Consider the following 23,372-nt stretch of genomic DNA (forward strand, 5'->3'; position numbering starts at 1 on the left):
GAAAGGAAATTTCATTCAACTTGCACGAACGTTCAATGTTTCGTTTAACACAGAGTATTAGTTTATTGAAAATTTTCCAATTGATTTCAAATTGATGATAGAATTTCAAGTTTAGAGTTTCTTCTTTATTTGGGAAGTTATTTTAATTTTCACAAGCTAAACTGTGATATTCTATTTGAAGAAATTGCGCAATTAAAATAAATTACAATTTGTGTATTTTATTATTTTGTGGATGCACTTTCATTTGGTAAAGTTCTGAATCGGAATCGATTACCGTTGATCGTCGAGTTCGTTGATCAAAATGAATTTCTTGTGCTTCACAATTTCTCTGTGTTCAAGTAGTTTGTTACATAATGACATTTGGGCAGCGGTGCATCAATAAGGTTACTTTTGCATTTTACGTCAATGGCAACGACAAGAATATACGGCGAAGATTGTTCAACATTGCAAAGTGGGTAAGCAGGATAATGTTTGTCTGTTTTAAGTTTCCGATTGAGCACGTGAAATTTTTGGATTTTCACAAGAGACGATCAATTGTGCGTCGATTAAATTAATGGAACCATCTTGACTACTTCAGAATAGTGTGGGATTGGACAAAACTGTGCGCTGTCGATCATTCTTTGCCTCTCTTGTGGTGTAGTAGAGTCTCGGCTGGTCAGTCGTTTCCAATTGCATCTTTCAAAGTTTCACTAAAACGACAGAGGCAATTTTTGTCCATTTATGATGATGATGATGATTGGTCAACTGAACCGTATGTCGATTTTGTTACTACATTTTCAATGCGATCAAGCATAGTCAGATCGGCTGCATTCGGCCATATTTGAATTCGAAACACCATTTTCTCCATCATGCTCTGGATGTTCATACAATCAATAGCACAAGCTTATCCATAGTTGACTGTTAATAATGACATATTATTATCACAACAACAACCACAACAAGAAACAATGTCATGACAAATTAGAAAACTGGTGGTCACTAATTTACGATCAATGTTTTTGCACTTTCAGATGTGCCCAATCGAATCCCACCAAAACATCCTGCAATTAATTGTCTGAGAAGCGTCCTTTTTATTGAACACATTTTCTCCACTTCTTCTGCTTAGCATTGCCAATAAACAACAGCATTCATCCACTGATGACTGTGACTCTGTTTGGCTAGCTGGTTAGTTGATCTAAGAGAAATTCCAAACAGAAGCGCATCAGATTCCAATATATATATATATATAATCTCTATCTCTATCTATAAAATCTATCTATAAAGCGGATGTTATTCTGAGAAAAGTTCCATTCAACATTGTTTGCTTTCCCTGCGGCGGGAGGGTTGATTTCTCATATTGTTTGTTTGATTGTGTATTTTGTTCACTTGTGTGTACTGATTTGGAATTTTATTTTTTTAAATTTGTGAAATACAATTTTTTAAAAAATAATATCACACACACATTTATATTTTACAGAGACGATTAATTTCAATGTAATCAGTGAAGTAGTTGAAGAAATTGAATGAAAACGAGAAAATATGCTTTTTCAGATCTGTTTTTAACGTGTTTTTTGTTTGCGGTTATTTAATATTAACTTACAAACAGAATAACGGCTGTTTTTAAAGTCAATCGTATAATTTAAAGGAAATTATTGTTGATCAGTTGAAAAATTGTTTGTAATTTTCATAATAATAAATAATAATTTCTTTTTTTTCAGACGGCTATTGTTTCTCAAGTATTACGTAGTATTATTGTGGTAACGACAGTTGTTTTACTTTTCCTCATTCTCATGTACCATGCAACTGAGGTGAAAGTGAGTACCGCTCTTGTGAGCAAGTTATCAAATTATATACAGTTTAGTTTCATTATTGTTGAGCTTGGTTCTAGATTTTGGTGAATGACAGTGACGCTCAAGATTGGCGAGTAGCTGTCACATGGCAACGGATAGCGCAGGCTACTCTAGAACTAGTTGTCTGTGCAGTATGTCCCATACCTGGTATGTACATTTTATTTGAACGGATTTTTGAATTAAAATATATTATCTTTATCTGGATATGCTTTTTTCATACGTTTGATATAACCATTTTCCATCAGCAAGTTTATTTTTACCGTTTTATTTAAAATCATGATTACTGTCCTACTGTAGTATTTGAAGTGAAAGTTTTTACCGCTCGAAAAATAATTTTTAAGTACAAATGTTGTTTGATCACGAATAAATATGAATATTGATTGTATATATTGTAGTATTTGAATTTCATTGTGTATAACGAATTATTGATGATTGTAATTAAGTGACACCTTTTTTAAGGTTCAGTAAGTATTCCTTGGTCAGTTTTGGATAAGACTCATCGAAAACTGTTGGTTACTCAAGTTCCTTTGGATACAGTACTGTCAATGCCAATGTTCTTCCGATTTTATTTGATTTGCAGATTTATGGCATTGCGCAGCCGACAGTTTCGTGATGCGGCTACGCGGAGCATAGCCGCATTGAATCACATCAGCGTCAATTTTACTTTTGTACTGAAAACACTGATGCATGAAAATCCTCTTCGCGTTTTGATCATTTTTACCGTATTTTTCTGGATCATCATGGCTTGGATATTGCGCCAGTGCGAACAGTAAGCGCACTGCATGTAATGCAGTGATGTTGATTGAATTTTTACGTGAAACGTTTTTTTTCTTCAGGTTTGACACAATCGAGGACCAAATAAAATACATGAATTCGCTCTGGTTTATCATTATCACGTTTATGTCCATTGGGTACGGTGACGTGACGCCGCACACATACTGCGGTAGGACGGTGGCTATTAGCACGGGCATTGTAGTAAGTGATTATTAGAAAGAGAGAAAAAGAGACAAACAGAAAAAGAGAGAGACAGAGAGAGAGAGAGAGAGCAGGAGGGGAAGGTGAGGTAGAGGAAGAATGAAAGAAAGCAAGAGAAAGAGTGAGAAAGAGAAAACAAGACAGAGTAAGGAAAAAAAAAATATATATGGGAAAAGTGGAAATTTTTTGCATACGTAGTAGTAGAAGTATGAGGGAATATTTGTTGTGATATCGTGCATAATATTTGATTGAAACGTAGGGCGCCGGCGTATCTTCAGCCTTGATTGCGGTCATCAGCAGGAAGCTAGAGTTAAGTCGTTCTGAAAAGCATGTCAACAATTTCATGGCTGATTCTAAGCTTGCCAGAGAAGTAAATAGCGAGAGATTTGGCTTTGAAATTGAAGATTAGCAAGCAAAAACTTTTGTTCTAGAGGAAACATGCTGCCGCTGCTGTGCTTCAGCATACCTGGTTTATTCACAAGTTTCGGTGCTTGCATTTTCCTCGGGATGAAATGAAATTACGTCATCATCAGAAAAAATTTCTGGCCGCCATTACAGAGTGAGTTTTAAAGAGAGTTTGTATATATTTATTTGTGCATTTTGAGTAGTGTGAAAGAAAAATTGTTCAACTTATAAATTCGAGAAGGTTGTTGTTCATTGATTAACAATGGAATGAATGGCAGTGTTATTTATTTTTAGATTTCAAAGAATTAAATGGGAACAGAGAAAAGTTGCCGACGAAAGCAACGCACTGATTGATGTGGCAAAGTTGCAAAGCGACATGCATGAAATTTTGTTTGAAATGCAGCGAGTTCAGGAATTTTTAGTCTCCAAAGTGGATATACTGATGAAGCAGTTGGATAAGCTAGAAAAAACGTTGACCACAGGCACAGGCAGCAACAACGCTGTTTTGGTCACTGCAGCAGCATCGAGAAGAGAAGAAACTTTGCCGGGAATAGTTTGAAAGACTTCCCAAGGCGGTAATGGTCACACATACTTCAAGTTGACCAAAATCTATTGACCACATTCTGTTTTCCTTTCTGCTTTGTAAATTAATTCCTAAAAGATTTCTCTCTTTCTCTCTAAATATGATCATTGTTACTGCAATTAAATAAATAGAAAGAAAAGAAGAAAGCGCCATTGGCAATCTGATTACAATGTAAAAAATTTACATATTATCTTTGAAGTCGATTCGTCTAAGTAATTTAGTGGTCGTTATTCAATTGTTACTTCAATTTTGACGGAGCATCGTTAGTTACGTAAGTAGAGTTCTGATTTCTCTTTTCTATCAATAATATTTTACATAAAACGTTTTCAGAGAGTCATTCAATTCAACAAAATTCAATTATTTATTCATGAAGAATAACAAACGTTTATAAGTAAAATTTTATTTACCTGTTTTTTGAACAACTTTTACATTGTTTATATTATGCCTGCATGATTTTTTAATGTTTTCATGTTCTATTCAGTTATGCTTCTGTTGTTGTGGGTTAAAAGATCCAAGGCGATTTCAGTATAAATATTTTATCAAAATATAATAAATAAAATGTAAAAGTTGGCACGTTTTCTACAGTATTATTTACAGTATCTGCATGAATGATTTTTTTTCAAATTTATATTCTGTGTAACAAATTCAAATAGACCTGTTTTTTTAATATTCTTAATATGTTCCATTTTAGTGTCATAATTTTGTACGTAAAGATATCCTAAAATGAGAATGATGAATAATACAATTATGGATAAGCAGTTCTACTGAGCAAAGACTGTGCGTTGCTTCTGCCATGCGATATTTTATACTACGCGATTAATATTTTATCAAATTTATTATTCCCGAGGTATGTATATTGTTGAGAAACTTTTCAGTGCACTACTTTTCATAGCCAGTATGTAATGCTAGAATTATTTATTTGCACAGTTTCATTTAATTTATTTCAATTCTTTTTTTCTCTATACAATCCAATTTACCGTCGTAATGCGCAGAAGTATTAGTTTGCAAATTTTCAATATTCATTTGCATTATTCATTGTTTTATTTATTATTTATTTTTCCATGTAAAAGTGTATGTATGTACATATTAATAGCAAAAGTATTGCATACTGAAGTGAAAGATGAAATTGTGATGATATGTTCTAGTTTGTTTTTACTTTGGAAATGATAAATATATCTTTTTAATAAGTAGACTAAATTGTTTTCATTTTTAAATGCTTTACTTGTTTACATTTATCATTGTTATCTACTATTTTGACAAAGCACAGTTGTTAGTCGGCAGTTGACACGTCTTCATGTGCAGCAGAAGGTTCTGCATGTTGCAGGTATAGATTTCACAATTGACTAGAATTGCTTAATAAATTCTCCATGAAATGGTGATAGCTTGACTTTTTGAATGAGCATATCTACAATTATACATATCATATTGCCTTTATTAATCGTTTCTTTCTTTCTTTCTTTCTTAATGTTTTTTTGTTTTGACGTCAGTAAGAAAAGCCATCAGCGAAGGTGAATTTTGGAAAATAATCTTTTCTAATTTTTGTGCTTATTAAAATTACTGAAAAAGTGGAATTTTCAAAATAACATTTATTAAATAATTTCTCATCGAATTGAGAAAAATGAAACCCAGCAATTGGACAGTAGTGGAATTGGAAATTCAAATTATTTTTCTAAGTGCATTGGTAAATAATTTGATTGAATCATTTACAAATAAATAAGTTGTGTATTTTATTTAAATTTCTTGGTGTAAAATAATTTTTTTCTTTTTCTTCTTCTTCTTAGAGTGCATCAGCAAATTCCTCGAGAAACTGATAAAGATAAATTATTAACATCACAAATCTGTACAAGTGATAAATGCTGCCGCTGCTACTGCTTGCTGCTGTTAAATATTGATGACGTTTTTACATCAAATTCACCATCTTCAAACGCCTGCTTGTCTGGTCAGTTTGTTCTCTTCTTTTGCATGCTTTACACACTGTAATTTTGGTTTGAAATTTGCATGAAGTTATCCATTATTTAGGTGAGTGAAATTTGCATGCAAATGTTGAATATTTGTCAGTGTTGTTAAATGAGACAGACAACTTGCTTCACTTGGACACATTATCAGTGATGTTGTTGAAAAAAATTTTGAGCAAAATTATGAAAAAGAGATTGACGTTTTGCATTTGTGTTTGCTTTGAAGAGAAAATGAGAAAAAGAATGCCAAAATCCATGGCAAATTTCCGTTCATTTTGTTCATTTGGCTTTCTTTCGCGCAGTGTGACATAATTAATATTTGACATTTGTTGATTTGCTGGCTTGGAAGGGCGTGTCTTAGTGTTTTTTTTTGAATTTTTTTTGTTTCTTTTCGTTTGGAACTTTGACAGTGAAGAACGTCAAATACACCCGAGGGATATGGGTTTTCAGATAAAGATTTGGGTTCAGTGAAAATCGATTGAAGATTGTCTGTCTCTGTATACAGACAGTAATAATTAATTGACAGAAAAGAATAGCTTCTGTGCTTGTGTTCATTCTGTTCAAATATCTCATTTCTGTCCATGCCACATTTATATATATATGATATGATGTGTGATGGTCATGATAATTTGTGCATTTTTTTATTGAAAAAAACAAAAACTTTTTGCAGCTAGTGGTGGGCTTATTTGATACGTCTGCGGATGTGCCGGAAATAGCGGACGGATTGCGCAAGTGTCGGACGGCTGCCGCCAATTGGTTGCTTTGTTGACAACAACACCCGACCCAGCTTTGGGCGACGATGGTGACGATGACGATGAAATGTATATAATAAGCAAGCAGTTGGATGACAACAAACAGACTGACACTTTGCAAGCTTTGCTTGGCTCACCCAGCCCCCAGTTTGCTTGGAAGCTGTCGTCAGCTGTCGTTGTGCAGGTATATGGAGGCTTTCAATTTGCAGCCGTCTCTGTTTTGTCTGGCTGTTTTGAAATTCGTTTTCATTTTTCAGCTTTGTTCGTTTGCGTTCACTTTTCCATCCATTTTAATAAATAGTCCACTTGGTTGCATCATTCCAACATGGCCAATCAGAATGGTCAACCCGGAAGGTGAATAAATTTTTGCATGCTTATTCTTTTCACTTTTTTTTCACAGTGATCTTAATTTTTTATTATTACAATTAAACAAATTGACCACAGAATACAGTTTGAATGGACGTATGACACGATTAACGGCAGCCAACTGCACGTACCCTTATATTGTGTGTGTCATGATGCTCCAGTTTATTTCCAGTTGCTGATGTCAGATAAAGTTATTTAGTAGAGAAAGAGAGAGAGAGAGAGAGAGAAGTTGGATTGAATCTCTGAAAATCGATTCTCTGAAAACTACATCTCTTTCCAAGGCCCTAAACAACATTCATTTATCACTTGGGAACCAACTGTCTGTCGTTTTGTAATCGAATTCTTAACTTGCTATCACGTTTCTCGTTCAACTTGAACGCATGCTTTCACTTTTGCATGCTTGCATATATAAATAGTATAGTGATTGTGTCGATTTCATTACACTACAACACTACTACTAATATTATTCATTTATTCGATATATGCATCATCAATGTATAAAATGTATGGGCATTGTAGCTCGCTGTTGGACGGTCAGTCAGCAAAAATGAGTCGCCTTGACGAACCTATGGAACAATTGGATGAACATTTGATGAAACATGCATTGAAAGAGGTGAAGTACCGACCCGGTGCTAAATTTATGGTCTTCAGTAAGTTTGTTGAATTGTAATCAATGCAATCAGTTTGTAGTGTAATGTAATGTAGTGTAATTTTACAGATGACATTGCTTTTCAAAGGGAATTCTTAGAAGTGCACAATAAAGTTCGTGCAAGACATGGATGTCCTCCGCTAAGTTGGTCTCAACGGCTAGCTGACGAAGCAACTGCTTGGGCTGACAAACTTCTCGCTAAAGGAAGGATACTTTATCGTGATGAACAAGGTATGAAATGAATTTTATTATCATAATTTTTAAAATGACAACTTTCGCATGATGGAATTGGTGTGAAATAAGCTCCACTGATACTTTTTTCTTGAACAAATGCTTTTCAATTCTACTTCAGATAATAAATCTATTTATCCATGGGCGTGATAAGTTTTCTTTCGACAGTTAGTATCTGATATTATTACAAGTTCAAATTTCAAGATCATTGTCAATTTTGAAACACGCGGAATATTTGTCTATCTATCCATCAAATTTTTCTTTTTGTCACCCTCCTCTGGTCTGCGTTTAAATCAATACATCCATCCCATTCTTCGCGCGCTTTGCGTGTTATTATTTATTCTAAAGGAGCGAATGTTTTTATGTTTGAACAATTTTCATTAATTAACAAAGCTAACAATCAGTGCTCGGCAGAAAATGTTCTTTCATTTCAAACGTGCAAAAGTGTATATACACTTTCTACTTGGTGTTGCAAACATGTTGTTATTGTTGTACCTTTCATTTATTCGCTGTGTATAAAAATATTTATTCTCCTTTTCACTGCGAACGGAGATAATGAGATTGCTAGCTGCATGTATGCTTAAGCATGATTTATTGCTTTTTAAATAGACTTTTTCATAGCAATCTCACAGCACCATTATCAATGATTTTATATTTGAAAATTAAATTTTATAACGGTGGTTTATGTGGAAAATGTTTTTGTAATTTTGATAGCTGCTTCACTTTTTCTTTTTTTTATATTTCAAAACAAAATTGGGCTTGAAGTTTACTAAAGAAAAAAGCTGGGGCGAATAGAATTGAAAGAAGCTATAATAAGAATATTAAAAATTGAATTTTGAATCAGTACGCGCGGAAATGAATAGAAATGAAGCTTTCTGATTTCGTGGCGCATGGCTATTTATTTTCTATTCAATTCGATGCTATTCCTTTGCATCATGAGAGCAATAAAATTAATACAAAAGTTGTCATAATCAAAGTGGAGTCAATTGTTTGATTTTTTTTGCTTTGGTCGATAAATAATAATTTGAAATTTTTATTTTTTGCTTTCTATTTGCTCATTTATTCTTTATTATTTACAATGAACAGTTGATATTGTGGGAAAAGATTTGAATAAGCACAAAACGCTAGCTAGCAGCTATTCAAGTAGAAACGGTCGGTAATTTAGCAAAAGCAACAACAGTATGAAGTGGGGCTGTTGAGAATTGGCTTCCAATATAGGGAGGGTCCATTTTAATTTTCACTAATTTTATACTTGGCACAACTTGAAACGGCACAACGACGTTAATTAGGCTTTCATTGTGTTCAACAATTTGTCGCGGTCAACATTGGAACAGAGAATGATAAGAAAAGTGAAATAAAATATCAATTTTTCCATTGTCTTGCTTCTCTATTAGAAAGCATTGATGTTTTTGCAGATATTGGTGAAAATATTCTTCTGACGACAATTAAACGATCCACCCGATTGCCGACCGGAACGGAAGTGACGGAAAAATGGGCTAGTCAAGTTGAAAAGTACGATTTCAAAAATCCCGGCTGGTCCGAAGGTAAATGTAAAAATATCAAATGCAAAATTGTCAAAAAAAGTCGAATTAATTATTCAAAATAATAATAATAATAACTTTGTGTGATTGTGTAACTTTTTTTCAAAGAATTTGCATAAATGAATTACAGTATGCACATAAGAAAAAGGATGTTCGATGGTAAAAAGAAAACAAAAATGATGAATTAATTGTGAAAAAATGGTTTTTTTTTCAAATTTGAATTTCTTCTCGTACGATGATGATGAAAACAGTTTCAGGTAGCCATAATTTTACACAAATGATTTGGAAAGCATCGACTGAAGTGGGCTGCGCTCGTCGATGGTCGGCTAGTAGTCAACAAGCGGCTGTGGTTGCTTTCTACTATCCAGTTGGCAATGCGAACAGTACGCAAAGTTTTCGAGACAACGTTCCACCGCCAATATGTCAGTGACAACCGACCAAGAGAAGAGAACAGCAGCACAGCAGCAAATTGTGAAATTTACGCTTTTTCCACTCCACCCATTTAACAAAATTCTTCAAAAAAAATTACATTTGAAAGATTGGTGATGAATTTCTTTCTTTTTTCTTTTATTAAAGTGGCTTTGTGTGTGTAAAAAAGGATAAGCGGAACAAAAAATGATATTGGTAGCATTGTAGAGAACAATTAAAAAAACACAAAGAGATGACAAAGTCAAAGGGAAGCAGCAGTGTAGTCGGAAGAAAAAGTCGGAGGATATATGGATGAATGATATGCAGAGATTTGAAAATTTGAGAACAAGAAAAAGAAAATTGTCCTTGCTGCATTCAGTAGAACAGTATTTCTGGAATCTGACCACCCTGAACGCCGGTACCGTTCGTGCTTTCGGTGGAGCACTGGAATTGAAAAGTGACATTGTGCACTTGAACCTCGGGCATGCCTTCTTGTCCGAAATAGCTCAACTCGTTTCCTTCCAAAACCATGCCGGCAGTGTAGTAGACGTCGGCGTCGATCTGCACTGGTTGTTCAAAAAATACAGGAAACACTCTGGAACTGCCGTCCGACACGAACACGGTGTCCAGTTGAGCCAGTACCTGACCGCTGCGCTTCAGTTCCAACCTCACTGTATATTTGGCGGCGTTGTTGCTCGAACCGTAAAGGCCAAAGCCGGCTACGAAGATTCGACGGTCAGTGCAAAATTGTATACTGTCGCATCGACCCCTGTAACGCCACTGATTGTTGCGGTGGGCACTGGACTGGAACCGATGGCACCGTTTCAACGGCAACCCAAGCCGCTGACTCGTGGGAAACAAAAGCGTCGGCTTCTGTTTGGAAAAGAAGTGCAAAACAATATCCACCACCTCTTCGGAGCTGAGAACGCCGGACAAAATGACCAAGTTGGCAAAATCTTCAATCTGCATCGCCGGAAAGCGGATCATGTTGAAAACGTCACCCAATACGAGGCGCTTATTTGCCGGTGTTGGGCTTTTCATCTGCCGGTGGCATTCCGTTTCTGCCCAACGCATGGTCGCTTCGAAAATCTTCGACTCGCGAGCGTTCAACGTATCCCGACACAATATCGACTGCAACGCTTGTTTGTCAATTTCCAAAAAACTGTCCGAAAACAGCGCCATCTCTGCTTGCGCATCAATCACATCCCAGCATCTGAAACAACAACTGATGATAAACAAACAAACAAACAATTTCATCCAACACGCACCGTTCTACCAATTCCTCTTCTTCAAACAGTCTACTCTGCGAAAGCAAAAAGCAGACATTCTTGGCCGTTAGAGAATTTTGCAAAAATTCCACACATGCGCGGGTCAAATATGTGACAAAATATTTTTTAGACACGTACAGTGTTGAAATGACAGTTTCGTTATCAACGTAAATCTCATCCGTATACAAGTAGCTGAAAGTGACGACGCTTATTAACCGAGACAACATTTGTTCTGCACCAGTAATTGACTCACCGTAGCAGATTGCGAAATGCATCGGGCTCGACGTCGGGCACTTCAATTTCGGTGCATTTGGCAAAATTTCCATAAAACATGGCATAAAACACTGTGCTACCAGTAGCCAAAACGTACGTGTGCGCCGGAATACGCTGCTTACCTCCGGCAGTACTGTCAGTACCGACTACAAACCACACGTCGGCCATCACCTCACTAAACAGCATTGCAATGTTCCTCTCTCGTAAGGTTGCCTGGGAACTGCTCGAAAGAGGACCTGCGCAGATTTGAGGTGGTGAAAGAGAAGTTTCCGATACTGACAAGCCGGCACGATAAAATGCCGAATAATGATTTACACCTTCTTTCTACAACAATAACAACAATAATAATAATAATGAAAAAACAAATTCACTTCATTCATTATTCATTTATCAATTAGCGCACTTCAGACGATGAACGAACTCGTAAATTGCACGCAAAAGGACGATGCAAACGAGCAGGCGGAAGGTACTGTTGATTTTCCCATTCTTCTGGAATTTCTACGTTATCCGGATCGCATACCATCACACTTGTAGAATGGCGCGGCGGCTGTTCAAGCGCCGACGAATTGCTTTCATGTTCTTGGACACAGTATCGGAATGGTTCAGGTTGCGATGCACTGTCACTGGCTGTCGATGAGTACATGTCGGACGATTTTTCCATCTTTCACGATCACTACTGATAACTTCTGAAATTATGGTGAACATTAGAAAAAATTCTTGTTTCTTCTCTTTTCCAACAAATTTTCGACAAACAAAAATAAAATCCAACGAAAAATTAGAAAAAAAAATCGACCAAATGCTGTTCTGAATAACCGTCTCAGTGGAAAAGCACACAACACAACTGATGATGCATTGTCGTGCATTGGATTTATCGCTTCGTTATTGTTAATTGAACAAAACAGGCTTGCAATCACTTGCACATAGAAAGGTATAAATTCTTCCTTTCAACCACTTAATGTGCACAGCAGTTTTTCAACGTGATTTACAAAGAATATCGTCGAAAAGTTACAGATTACCATAACTCACACTGGAAACTGCTAACGTACCGATGGCTCGGAAATAATTGATATTTACTGGAAAATATTTTAATCTTCATAACGAAATTGCGCAAATATCAACTTTAGCACTTTCACAAGCGACGAAATTAATCCAAAAAATATACAGTAATTTTTAGAAAACATTACCGTACCTTTTTGGATAAGTACGTACAAATAGATCAATTCATTGTCATAATAATTCTCAGGCAAAAACAGCCTGAAAATTTAAAAAACCATAAATTTCTCGTTTATTTTATCATAATTTATTTTAAAATTTTATTTTAATCTAATTTTTTACGAAGATTAATTAGTTCTGTTTAGTAAAAAGGCGAAACAATGCGGAAGTAAGAAAACCAGCAAACTAATTTATTTGATGCCACTGTTCTAACAAGTATGGGATAAAAAAGTGGTACATAAATTGACGTTTTAAAGTATGTTGAATATTCAGCGTTTATGTGATTGGCTAATTTAAAATTCTATTCTTTCAATTTACAGCATGCTGAGAACTTTAAAATAGCATACTGTAATGTCAATTCCCTTTTGCTTTTTATTTCATTTTGATAGTTGTTTGTTGCGAGTCAGCGACCAGTACATTTTGTCGGTTGTTATATTGCTTGCCAGTATCTTGCGTGATGAGTTCCACTAGGTAAGTATTTGTTTTCTCTATGTTTCATTTGTGTTGTTGTTTACTAGCAGTTCTATTTTTATCTGTTAAATTCTTGTTTGCAAAATATTTTTGCTTTGCATTTGACAGCACCAGTAGGGTTTCAGAGTGTTTAAATTTTAACTGCTTAGTTATTTTTGCATATTTCTGGTGAACGGTTGATTTTGTTTTGTACAATTGCTTGTTTTTTGTTCTGTGTTGATGATGAGGGTAGTAAGTTATGAATAAACGCCGGCGAAACACTTTGCGCTGATCTTTGACAGCAGTTTACTATATTATTGTATATTTGTGAGATGTTTTGTAAAATTAACTTTGTTGTTTATTATTACAGGTTTCTATTTTGCATAATGTTTTTAACATTGTTGGGTTTCAATTTGTGATATTGCTCCGTTAGCAAAATTAAATGTAATTATTATTTTAGTTGCAAGAAATTGATGCCCAGAATGCATTCCATTATATTGTATAATAAATTAGAAAAAATTGAAGCTTTACTTTATGAAATTGTTTATGAATACGTTATGACGTTATGAAATGTGCTGTTGTGAGTGTTTTCTTTCGTTTGGCTTGAAAGTTAGATCTACTTTGATCATAATAAGCGTAACTTTGCATTACTTTTATACTATAGGTGGCTAGATATGAATGATTTTTAATTTCATTTGAAATATGATCGAAGCATGCATTATTTTTTAGAATTATTAAGCTGGAAAGATCCTATAATATATAAAGATAGGAAAAAATTAGAAAAAAAATAAGTTCTTCATTTTGTGTTTTCTTTTTTTGAACTATTTTTGATAATAATCATTTTTAAGCAGTGAAGTTTTAAATTAATTAATTGTGATTTTTTTCAAGCAATCTTAGTAAACTTTCTTTGAATTTAATGAAATTTTGGAACTTGAAATGTACTAAGCGTTTCAGTTCGATTTAACTGGTAAAATATTTAAGTTGGGAAAATGAATGCAGTATATTGTTAACGAATTGGAATTTTAAAATATTTAAAATTGATTGATAATCTATTTTCAATTAAAAGAAATATAAAGGTTATTCAAACGTGTGCATGATTATTATTTTTTGATACAGTACGACTAGGGAGAATCTGTTTATCTTAATGTAATGCTGGTTATCGGCTGTCAGTACTAATGATGTCTTATTGATTAGAATTGTTTTGATAGAATATGCTCAATTTATTGAGTATTTTTTAATATATTAATTTATTTTTTAATAATTTTGATAATGTTTTTACGTTTGAAGCTTAGGAAATTAGGATTATCGATAAGAAGCATGCATGCTTGTAAAGGTATTTAACTTCTGCACTTTTATTCAACTTTTTAAAATATAATTTTTTAACGATTTCGATTGTAGAATACATTTTATCCGCATGTGAATACTTTTAGTGTTTATATTAAAATAAGCGTGCTATGTTTCAGAATTGAAGTTATTGCAGTTTTGAAGTTTCTTTCTTTTTAGCATGGACAATTTGACGTACACTCTAACTTTGGAACATGGTCTGAATACGGAGTCAAAGTTATATCAAGTCCAAAAAGGTATTTTCAGCAATTGAAATTAGTTTATTTATAATTTTTTTGCTAGAGAATATTAAAATTATGTGTTCAGTTGAGCTTGATATTTTTAAATAGACATGGGAGGAGGAATATGAATTGAAATAAGAGTACTTTTTCCATTTTTAACAGTATTTTAATTAACAATTGTGAAACAGAGATTTGTTTTCAGATATATTTGATTTGTTAAAATGTTTAAATTTTCAGTTTAGAAGTGGTGAATGTTGTTTTTGTTTCTGATGTTCATTTTCAAAAGATTAATTAATGTTTTGAATTTGATAGGGTCGACAATTCGGTTTGTTCCTGGTTCAAGTTTATTTGGAATGGATGTGTATTTTAGTACAACTTATCCAGAATCAAAACTGAATATAAATAGGTATGAAGCGGTTTGGCGACAGCTAGAATGGAATCAAGGAAGTGACAATTCTGCTGATGACTTTGGCCGTTACATAGATATCAAATGTGACATAGCTGGACCGCACATGTTTTCGTTTTGTTATAACCCAGGGTAAGCATATTCAATGAATTTTAATTCAATTTTGATATTTTTTTTTCTTTCAGAGATGTATCACTGCATGATGGAATTGGTTATTTTTTAGTACTACCAACTTTAACAGTTGGAAAATCTAAAAAGGAAATTCCTCTGCATGCCATTCAATGTCAAACAGTGTTGGCCAAATTGCTCGGACCATTCGATGAATGGGAGCAACGTTTACGAGTGTCCAAAGAAAGCGGTTATAACATGGTTCACATAACGCCGATTCAAGAACTTGGTCAATCGAACAGTTCATACAGTATTGCTGACCAACTGACTTTGAATCCAATATTCAAAGGGAAAGGAGAAGAATATACACTGCTAGATGTGAAGCGGTTGGTTCAAAAAATGAATGAAGATTGGGAAATGCTGGTCATCTCGGATGTAGTGTGGAATCACACGGCGAGCAACAGCAGTTGGCTTAGGACTGAACCGGACTGTGCGTACAACATGAGAAATTCGCCTCATCTGCGTCCGGCTTGGCTTTTGGATCGAGTATTGGCACATTTTGGTCGTCTTATTGCAAACGGGAAATTCGAAGAATCTGGATTGCCTTCGAAATCGAGATGGGACAATGAAAATTTGGAGGTTGTTTCAATTGTACTATTTAAGTTTGAAAATAAACTTTTTTTAATCAGTTTATTAATTTTTTTTAGAATTTACGTCACATGCTTTTAAATGATATTTTACCCCCAGCACGTTTTCATGAATTTTTCCAAGTTAACATTGACAAAGAGGTGCAGCAGTTTGCCGATGAGATAGCAGGTAATTGGCGCAAAATTGCGTCATTTAAAGATGAACTCTAGTAATGATGATTTAATGATTAATTAATCATTTTCCTTCTTGTCTTATTAGAATTGAACAAGCCAAGCAATGTTGTTCTACAAACGGAGCAGTGTTTGCGAATTTTACAAGATCCAGATTACGGAAGATTGAATTGTACATTGGATAGCCATGCATTGGCGTTGTTGCTGTTCAATCGAGCAGTGTAATATGAAAAGTTTTCGTATATATTTGTTGCGTTGTTTTTACTTTTAATATTTTATTTCAGTGATGGATGCAGTGATGAAAAGGAACGCCAGCGTATTTGTGTGGAAAATTTTCGCCGAGCTGTTAAAGAATTGAACGACAATGCGGCTCGAGATTGTTGGAATCATTTGCATGTTGCAGTGAACGCGCTCATCGGTCACGTGTCTTATCAGAGGGTTCAAGATCATGGGCCCAAGTTTACTGATTTCACGGAACATCATCCTCTTTTTCCACAGTAGCATGGTTATTCATTCAGTTTAGAACACTGACTTAAATTGTTTTGCATTTTTGTCCAGGTATTTTCTGTATCCCGGAAAATGGGAAGCAAGTTGGGAAGACGAAGAGAATATGATGTATACGCACGAAGGCTCCCGTTTTATGGCTTTGAACGGATGGGTGATGGACGATATTCCGTTAACTAACTTTGCCGAACCTCCTTCAATGGTGAATAAAAGAAAGCTGCTATTATACGACTTACTTATATTATTGTTTTCTTTTACGCAATGTTCAGGTTTACTTCCGACGAGAGTTGATTTGTTGGGGTGACAGTGTGAAACTGCGTTACGGAATGTCGGAAGCGGATAATCCATACTTGTGGCGTAGAATGTCGTCGTACACTCGTAAAACTGCGGAAATTTTCCACGGTATTCGCATTGACAATTGTCACAGTACTCCTATACACGTGGCGGAGGTATTGTAAAAAATGATACTATCTTTTACTGTTAATATAATAATTGTCTGTTTTCTTTTTCCCAACTTTGCTCAGTATATGCTGAATGAAGCTCGAGACGCGCGACCGGAATTGTATGTTTGTGCGGAATTGTTCACGCGCAGAGAGGATGTGGATAATTTGTTTGTCAATCGGTTGGGAATTGTGTCTTTGATTCGCGAAGCGATGAGTGCACCGACACCCGATGAGCTCGGCCGTCTGGTCCATCGATACGGTGGTGAGCCGATTGGTTCTTTCATGCCGTATCCTTACCGTCCGTTGACAAGCTCAGTAGCTCAGGCGTTCTTTTTCGATTTAACTCACGACAATTGTTCACCAATAATGGTAATTGTCTGTTTTTTAATTTTAATATTTATTATTATTATTATTATTATTATTATTATTATTATTATTATTATTATTATTATTATTATTATTATTATTATTATTATTATTATTATTATTATTATTATTATTATTATTATTATTATTATTATTATTATTATTATTATTATTATTATTATTATTATTATTATTATTATTATTATTATTATTATTATTATTATGCTTTTCTGCGTTTCAGTCGAAGAGCGTTTACGACGTGTTGCCTACTGCGGCGATCGTATCATCCGCTTGTTGTGCTATTGGTAGCAACCGTGGTTTGGACGAATTGATTCCTTATCATGTTAGTTTTTATTTTTTTTATACATGTTGAAAATTTTACTATTTAAAAAAATAGATATTTTTTGTGTTTTGAAATTCATATTTATTATTAGATTCACGTGGTAAGCGAGAAACGTTTGTATTGTTCATGGGCAAGTGAAGATGAAAGCACAGCTGCAAAGGCCGTTGCCGATGGTACGGTAAGCATGGAGACTGGAATTTTGAAAGCTCGCCTAGCGTTGAACAAGCTTCACTTGTACCTGAGCACGCACGGCTTCACTCAACTGTACGTTGATCGTAAAACCGACGAAGTGCACGTGATCAAACGTCAAAATCCAATCACCTGTGAAAGTGTGGTGATCGTGGCCAGGAATTGTTTCAACCCTGCCGGTATGGCCAGTAGGCGTGCCCTTCTAGCACCGTGCAGTTTGATCGGCGATCTGAAGACTATTCTGTTGGAAGCTTATGTCGAAATCGGTGAATTGCCGCCGGATTGTCGTTCCCATCCAATTGGACCGAAATCCAGCACCGAATCTTGCCCCCTGTTGTCGGATGGGGAACAATTTTTGACCGGTCTCAAAAATGTCCACCTGAAAATGCTTGAAAATTTGAAAGTTTTCAACTCGTCCATGATCGAACGGGTGGAGTCGATTTCGTCTCAGAATTCTGAAGTGGAATTTACCGAATTGCCAGCCGGTGCGGTTTTGGCGATGATGGTCACTTTGAAACCGGAAGCACGAGAAGCTGTTCACACTCTACGCTACGAGCTGGCTCTCATTGGCTTCAACGGCTACCAGCCGATTCCATCACAAGACATGAATAATTTCCAATCATCAGGTCTGGTGCAGATTTTTGATATTCAAAGCAAATTGTTGCAAATCAGTATTTTTATTTATTATATATGTGTGTATTTTTTTTTGAATTTTTAGTGAAGCCATTGTCCAAAATTTTGGAGAAACTTTCGCTCGTCGATTTCAGTTATGTGCTTTATCGTTGCGATGAAGAAGAACGCAGCGAATATCCAGATCAAGGCGCCTACTATGTTCCCGATTATGGAAAGCTTACTTTTTGCGGACTGCAAGGTAATTCTAAAATATAATAATTTCTTTTTTTCAGTTTTGTTCATTTCATTTTATCAATTTTTTAAGGTTGTATCAGCGTTTTGAAAGAAGCTAAAGCGTCGAACAATTTGGGACATCCCATATGCAAAAACATTCGTGATGGCGATTGGTTGGCCGACTACATTGTAGCACGTTTGAAACTCAATCCAAATACAGTGCAGGTGAGACAATGCATATTAAATTAAAAAGTTGATTTTTGTTCCTTTGTTGCTGAAAAAAATTAAAATCTTGTTCAGCTGTCCGAATGGTTTTGGGAAATTTTTGCAATCTATAAGAAAATTCCATTCGACTTGAAACCGTCGTATTTTGAAGCGATCATCAGCAGTGTTTACAATATGGTTTGCAAAACGATTGTACAAAAAATGAGCCTGTAAGTTGTTGGGTTTAATTTGCATATTAAATTGAATCGATTTTTTGTGACAATTTTTTTTGTAGATTCATTGGCAGAGGCAGTGATTTTTTGAAAAATCTTGCAATTAGTTCGTTGATGTTTTGCAACAATTGCAAAAATGCTCTTTTGCCGGAGGTGTCACATCTGGTCGAGTTTACTGATAACTGTCATCAATATTCATATCCATATCAGAAAATTATGCCCTCCATTGCTGCAGGTACTTTCTTTTTTTGGAAATTTATGATTTTGAAATGAAAATTTTGTATGAGAAAAAAATTTTCTCAATAATCAATTCCAGGTTTGCCGCATTTTTCGCACGGATTGTTTCGCAACTGGGGTCGAGATACGTTTATTGCACTTCCAGGTATTTTGCTTATAACCGGTCGATACGACGAAGCAAAGTAAGTGCAAGATTTATTTATTTGTATTTTAATTCAATAAAATTAAATTCTTGATTTTCCTTCGTTATAGGTACATTATTTTGGCTTATGGAAGTTGTTTACGTCATGGTCTTATTCCAAACCTTGTCGGCGAAGGGAACTTTGCACGATACAATTGTCGTGATGCAGTCTGGTGGTGGCTTTTGGCAATAAGATGCTATTGCGAGTTGAAAAAGGACTTTTCAATTTTGACACAACCTGTACGACGATTATTTCCAAGCACAGAGACAGGATTTTCAACTGTGCCAATTGAACAACCCTTACGAGAGACAATGCAAGAGGCGTTGGAAGCTCATTTTTATGGAACAAATGTATATATTTAAATTTTGAATTTATTATTTTTTATTCTAATTTTGATTTTCAGTTTCGAGAAGAGAACGCTGGGCCGCAGATTGATGAACATATGCGTGACGAGGGTTTCAATGTAGAAATTGGTGTTGACAAATCGACCGGCTTTGTTTACGGCGGTAACGCTTGGAATTGTGGAACTTGGATGGACAAGATGGGAAGCAGCGATTTGGCTATTAACCGTGGAGTGCCGGCAACCCCGAGAGACGGATCTGCAGTAGAATTGATAGGACTGAGCTATGCTGTTATTAGTTGGCTTAGTTCTGCTCACCAATTGAAAGCATATCCCTTTAATGGTGTACGAAAGAGGAAAAGCAACGGTAATGATAATAATAATAATACATTATTTTGTTTATTTTTTATTAGTACTTTGTTTCAAATTGACTGTTTAATCGGCTATTTTAATTTTATCCAATGCAGATGAAGTATGGACGTGGGAAAATTGGAAAATTATGCTGATTGAAAATTTCGAACGGCACTTTTGGATTCCAATGCAAGATTGTCCAAACGACAATCTAGTAGAATTGGATTTAGATTTGGTCAACGTGCGCGGTATATACAAGGACAGTTATAAGGCGTCCAATCGATGGGCAGATTATCAGTTCAGACCGAATTTTTTGATTACCATGACATTGGTAATAAGCAAGAAAAAGAGAATAATATTATTTGAACATTTTGAAATATCTACTGTTGTTTTCAATTGTAATTTAGGCCCCAGATTTGTTTAAAGTTGGCAATGCTTTGTGCGCTTTGAAACAGGTAGAAGAGTTGCTTCTTGGTCCATTAGGAATGAAGACGCTGACTACTAGGTAAAAAATTTAATTTGAACTGCTTTACCGTAGAATAGAGAAAACTTAATTTTATAAAATAAAAAATGAATTAAAGAATTGTTTTTGATTTTGTTTTTCAGAGATATGGCATACAACGGTAATTACGACAATAGTGATTCTTCAGCAGATTATCGTCGTGCGAATGGATTTAACTATCACAATGGACCGGTATGATATTCTTTTTAGTCTTGTTCTTCTTTAATATTATAATTATGATTACTAGGAATGGGTGTGGATTTTTGGATATTTCTTGCGAGCGAAGATGACATTTGCCTATTTGAAAAACAAACAGACCAGCGGTGTTTTGGACGAGGCTGTGTCCAGTGTGAAGAAGTTGCTTGGACCGCATTGGGAGCATTTACAAAAAAGTCCTTGGTTTTCTTTGCCTGAATTAACGAACGCGGTAAAAATTTTTTTTTTCATATTTATTAAAATCTCCTCTTCACTAAATGTATAGTAAATAATAATTTCAGAATGGTTCATTTTGTCGAGATTCATGCGAAGCTCAAGCTTGGTCTATTGGTTCTTTGTTGCAGGTTTTCTTCGATATGACCTTATATGCCGAATTGAAAGATTGAACACGATTCGGTTTTTTTTTAGTTTCTTCGTTTGCCATTTTAATTACTACATACTAGCCATATAGTTTTTAAATTAGTTTTTCCATAAATCAATGTTTGATATTTATTGCTGCTGCCAAATAGTTGTTTTAAAATAATTCATCTAGGATAATGCGTGTTTTTTAGGTATTACATATTGTACTTTGATGAATAGTAGTTGTTATAAATGTTCTTTTTAGATTTTTAGAATATTGTTAAGTGGTAAAATTTTAATGAATGAAAAAATAAAATGATGTTTATTATGAAAAAAGTTATTTATAGTGTTGGCGTCGTTGTCGAAAAAGTGGTTTATTTTTAAAAGCACGCTTACGTTTCTTTCGTAATTCAGTTGCTTATGAAAAATTGAAATTGTCAATTTTATTGATGAGAAGATGACAGACAAGCAGCAGTGGTTTGTTCGTCGTATTTTTAGTTGCTTATGGTTGTGGAAGTTGCAGAGAATGCAGGAAAATATATTTTGAAGCTTGAACGCTGGAAATGTTTTTTTTTCTTCACTCAACGAAGAAAGCTTTGATTTTTGATTGATGATGATATATATATATCAGTAGTGGAATAGTTTTTCATCAGGCTAGTCTGCTGTTGTTGGATTTCAGCAGTTGTTCATATTGCTGCTGACTGCTGTTTGCTGCTCAGTTGCATTGTTTAACTCTGGCAAGAATGAAGCTGTTTTTGTTCCTTTTCACCGTATTCGGTATTTTGTATTCATCATGCGCACTGCTCGGCCGTATGCAACGTGTTGCGGCTAAGGGAAAATTGTTCTGCGGTGCGAAACCGGCTGTTGGTGTCAAAGTGAAACTGATTGATATTGGTAAAATATCATATTGTTGTCTAATAATAAATATAGTTTATTATTTGATATACTTTCTACATCCACATCGAGGATTCGGGGATTATTAATATATATTGATAACATTTGCTTGTTTTCAGATACTGGCTTTGATGATGTTATGGATGAAAAGCGAACCAATACGAATGGTGAATTTTACGTCGATGGTCAAACTTCTGAAATTACGGATATTGACCCGGTGTTGAAAATCTACCACGACTGTCACGACGGCAAGCCTTGCCAAAGACGGTGGAAAGTTGAAATTCCAAAACGTTACATCGCATCACCGAACAAGCAGCCGAATGTGTTCGAATTGGGTACAATCAATTTGGAAGCTTACTGGCACGATGAGGAACGGAACTGCGTCTGATATTTCGATGGAACATTATTCTAATAATGATAATAATAATTTATAATTTATAGTGCGACTTTTTAATGAGAAAGAAAAACTTAATTAAATAACAGCAACAAGAACAAGAAGAAAAAAACATAATTTCTGCATGGAATAATAATTTATTGTCGCAGTGTATGTTTAAAGCGGTATTAAAGAATTTGTCAAGCAGTGCTGTTGTTTGTTGTGTAAAAGAGAAATGTTTTGCATTGAATTGTATGTAATTTTTGCTTCCAGATATGTGAGAAAAAATTGCTTTTTTTTGAAATATTACACCTCGAAGAACTTTCACAACTGAACAAGGTATAATTTTTTCAGCATTGACTTTATTTTCATCGTAGAATATAATACGCGTGATTACATTTTTTTTTGAATTAAAATTCTAATATTACAAACTATGTTATTTTCAGCAGTGAAAATTTGAGATCAGAAACAATTCCTTTCTTCGTCGTGCCAGTAGGCTTCCAAATTCATAGTACCGATGTCGAAAATTAACGGTTCTGCTTTGTTCGAATCGGTCACATAGCGCTTCGGGACTTCGAACTTCCATCTCCTTTGACAAGGCTTACCGTCGTGGCAGTCGTGGTAAATTTTCACCACAGGATCAATGGTGCCCATTTCCCTGGTTTGACCATCGACCAAAAATTCCCCTTCGCTGTTTGTTTTCTTCTCGTCCAAAGTATCGTCGAAGCCAAAATCTAAGTAAAACAACAATATTTTTTATTACTTTGTTTTTTTCGAAAAAATAATTATCATAAATATGGATTGGTTTTAGGAGCGTTTTTTTACCAATATCGACCAGTTTGACTCGAACATTCGGCGCCGGCGTGGGACCGCACATCAGTCGACCTTTGACACGGACTCGTTGCATTTTGCCCCAAAAGCTTTGCGAAAGATCGGCATATATGAAGAACAGACTGAACAACAGCAGCAGAGATATTTTCATCTTGTTTGTTCACTTTTCTGCTTTGCGCACACGT

General features: G+C 34.9%; 7 protein-coding genes across 7 annotated transcripts; 5 read left to right on the forward strand and 2 right to left on the reverse strand.

The window, feature by feature from the left end:
* The first annotated feature begins 353 nt into the window (after positions 1-353).
* On the forward strand, positions 354-3,768 carry Tsp_07887 (small conductance calcium-activated potassium channel protein 3). The gene is made up of 7 exons (XM_003381312.1): positions 354-451; positions 578-794; positions 1,868-1,976; positions 2,295-2,598; positions 2,666-2,804; positions 3,236-3,363; positions 3,504-3,768. Exons 1-7 carry the CDS (start codon positions 354-356, stop codon positions 3,766-3,768), a joined length of 1,260 nt encoding a protein of 419 aa, XP_003381360.1.
* A 2,798-nt stretch (positions 3,769-6,566) lies between these two features.
* Positions 6,567-6,861, forward strand: Tsp_07886 (glutaredoxin-related protein). The gene is made up of 2 exons (XM_003381313.1): positions 6,567-6,683; positions 6,757-6,861. Exons 1-2 carry the CDS (start codon positions 6,567-6,569, stop codon positions 6,859-6,861), a joined length of 222 nt encoding a protein of 73 aa, XP_003381361.1.
* Positions 6,862-7,367: 506 nt separating this feature from the next.
* Tsp_07885 (golgi-associated plant pathogeneis-related protein 1) lies at positions 7,368-9,716 on the forward strand. Its single transcript, XM_003381314.1, has 4 exons — positions 7,368-7,515; positions 7,584-7,745; positions 9,161-9,289; positions 9,544-9,716. The coding sequence occupies exons 1-4, from the start codon at positions 7,368-7,370 to the stop codon at positions 9,714-9,716; spliced, it is 612 nt and encodes a 203-aa protein (XP_003381362.1).
* A 353-nt stretch (positions 9,717-10,069) lies between these two features.
* On the reverse strand, positions 10,070-11,923 carry Tsp_07884 (BTB/POZ domain-containing protein 6). Its single transcript, XM_003381315.1, has 4 exons — positions 11,639-11,923; positions 11,216-11,559; positions 10,963-11,154; positions 10,070-10,907 (listed from the first exon to the last, which is right to left on the reverse strand). The coding sequence occupies exons 1-4, from the start codon at positions 11,894-11,896 to the stop codon at positions 10,070-10,072; spliced, it is 1,632 nt and encodes a 543-aa protein (XP_003381363.1). The 5' UTR covers positions 11,897-11,923.
* Positions 11,924-12,904: 981 nt separating this feature from the next.
* Tsp_07883 (glycogen debranching enzyme) lies at positions 12,905-21,550 on the forward strand. Its single transcript, XM_003381316.1, has 26 exons — positions 12,905-12,918; positions 13,358-13,459; positions 14,401-14,477; positions 14,775-15,000; positions 15,054-15,615; positions 15,684-15,792; positions 15,883-16,015; positions 16,079-16,252; positions 16,353-16,500; positions 16,568-16,747; positions 16,823-17,110; positions 17,349-17,450; positions 17,542-18,310; positions 18,358-18,510; positions 18,577-18,710; positions 18,786-18,919; positions 18,985-19,157; positions 19,239-19,341; positions 19,412-19,691; positions 19,745-20,048; positions 20,155-20,363; positions 20,440-20,537; positions 20,639-20,726; positions 20,782-20,961; positions 21,032-21,094; positions 21,437-21,550. Exons 1-26 carry the CDS (start codon positions 12,905-12,907, stop codon positions 21,548-21,550), a joined length of 4,917 nt encoding a protein of 1,638 aa, XP_003381364.1.
* Positions 21,551-21,832: 282 nt separating this feature from the next.
* Positions 21,833-22,371, forward strand: Tsp_07882 (mediator of RNA polymerase II transcription subunit 22). The gene is made up of 2 exons (XM_003381317.1): positions 21,833-21,983; positions 22,103-22,371. Exons 1-2 carry the CDS (start codon positions 21,833-21,835, stop codon positions 22,369-22,371), a joined length of 420 nt encoding a protein of 139 aa, XP_003381365.1.
* A 447-nt stretch (positions 22,372-22,818) lies between these two features.
* Positions 22,819-23,263, reverse strand: Tsp_07881 (conserved hypothetical protein). The gene is made up of 2 exons (XM_003381318.1): positions 23,182-23,263; positions 22,819-23,090 (listed from the first exon to the last, which is right to left on the reverse strand). Exons 1-2 carry the CDS (start codon positions 23,261-23,263, stop codon positions 22,819-22,821), a joined length of 354 nt encoding a protein of 117 aa, XP_003381366.1.
* Positions 23,264-23,372: the final 109 nt, after the last annotated feature.

This window comes from Trichinella spiralis, assembly GCF_000181795.1.
Source record: "Trichinella spiralis strain ISS 195 chromosome Unknown Scfld2, whole genome shotgun sequence".
NCBI classification, from domain to species: Eukaryota; Metazoa; Nematoda; class Enoplea; order Trichinellida; family Trichinellidae; genus Trichinella; species Trichinella spiralis.

Bases quoted from the DNA above. Each gene is read 5' to 3' on its own strand.
- Tsp_07886 (XM_003381313.1), top strand. From the start codon at position 6,567: ATGTATATAATAAGCAAGCAGTTGGATGACAACAAACAGACTGACACT. The intron at 6,684-6,756 runs GTATATGGAGGC...TTCATTTTTCAG, and splicing joins CGTCAGCTGTCGTTGTGCAG to CTTTGTTCGTTTGCGTTCAC.
- Tsp_07884 (XM_003381315.1), bottom strand. From the start codon at position 11,896: ATGGAAAAATCGTCCGACATGTACTCATCGACAGCCAGTGACAGTGCA. The intron at 11,560-11,638 runs GTGCGCTAATTG...TTATTGTTGTAG, and splicing joins GAGTTCGTTCATCGTCTGAA to AAAGAAGGTGTAAATCATTA. The intron at 11,155-11,215 runs GTGAGTCAATTA...CGTCACTTTCAG, and splicing joins GCATTTCGCAATCTGCTACG to CTACTTGTATACGGATGAGA.
- Tsp_07881 (XM_003381318.1), bottom strand. From the start codon at position 23,263: ATGCAACGAGTCCGTGTCAAAGGTCGACTGATGTGCGGTCCCACGCCG. The intron at 23,091-23,181 runs GTAAAAAAACGC...TGTTTTACTTAG, and splicing joins AGTCAAACTGGTCGATATTG to ATTTTGGCTTCGACGATACT.
- Tsp_07883 (XM_003381316.1), top strand. The intron at 15,001-15,053 runs GTAAGCATATTC...TTTTTCTTTCAG, and splicing joins TCGTTTTGTTATAACCCAGG to AGATGTATCACTGCATGATG. The intron at 20,049-20,154 runs GTAATGATAATA...ATGCAGATGAAG, and splicing joins ACGAAAGAGGAAAAGCAACG to TATGGACGTGGGAAAATTGG.
- Tsp_07887 (XM_003381312.1), top strand. From the start codon at position 354: ATGACATTTGGGCAGCGGTGCATCAATAAGGTTACTTTTGCATTTTAC. The intron at 795-1,867 runs GTCAGATCGGCT...GCTTGGTTCTAG, and splicing joins TTTCAATGCGATCAAGCATA to ATTTTGGTGAATGACAGTGA. The intron at 3,364-3,503 runs GTGAGTTTTAAA...ATTTATTTTTAG, and splicing joins TTTCTGGCCGCCATTACAGA to ATTTCAAAGAATTAAATGGG.
- Tsp_07882 (XM_003381317.1), top strand. From the start codon at position 21,833: ATGAAGCTGTTTTTGTTCCTTTTCACCGTATTCGGTATTTTGTATTCA. The intron at 21,984-22,102 runs GTAAAATATCAT...GCTTGTTTTCAG, and splicing joins AGTGAAACTGATTGATATTG to ATACTGGCTTTGATGATGTT.
- Tsp_07885 (XM_003381314.1), top strand. From the start codon at position 7,368: ATGTATGGGCATTGTAGCTCGCTGTTGGACGGTCAGTCAGCAAAAATG. The intron at 7,516-7,583 runs GTAAGTTTGTTG...GTAATTTTACAG, and splicing joins TGCTAAATTTATGGTCTTCA to ATGACATTGCTTTTCAAAGG. The intron at 9,290-9,543 runs GTAAATGTAAAA...AAACAGTTTCAG, and splicing joins AAATCCCGGCTGGTCCGAAG to GTAGCCATAATTTTACACAA.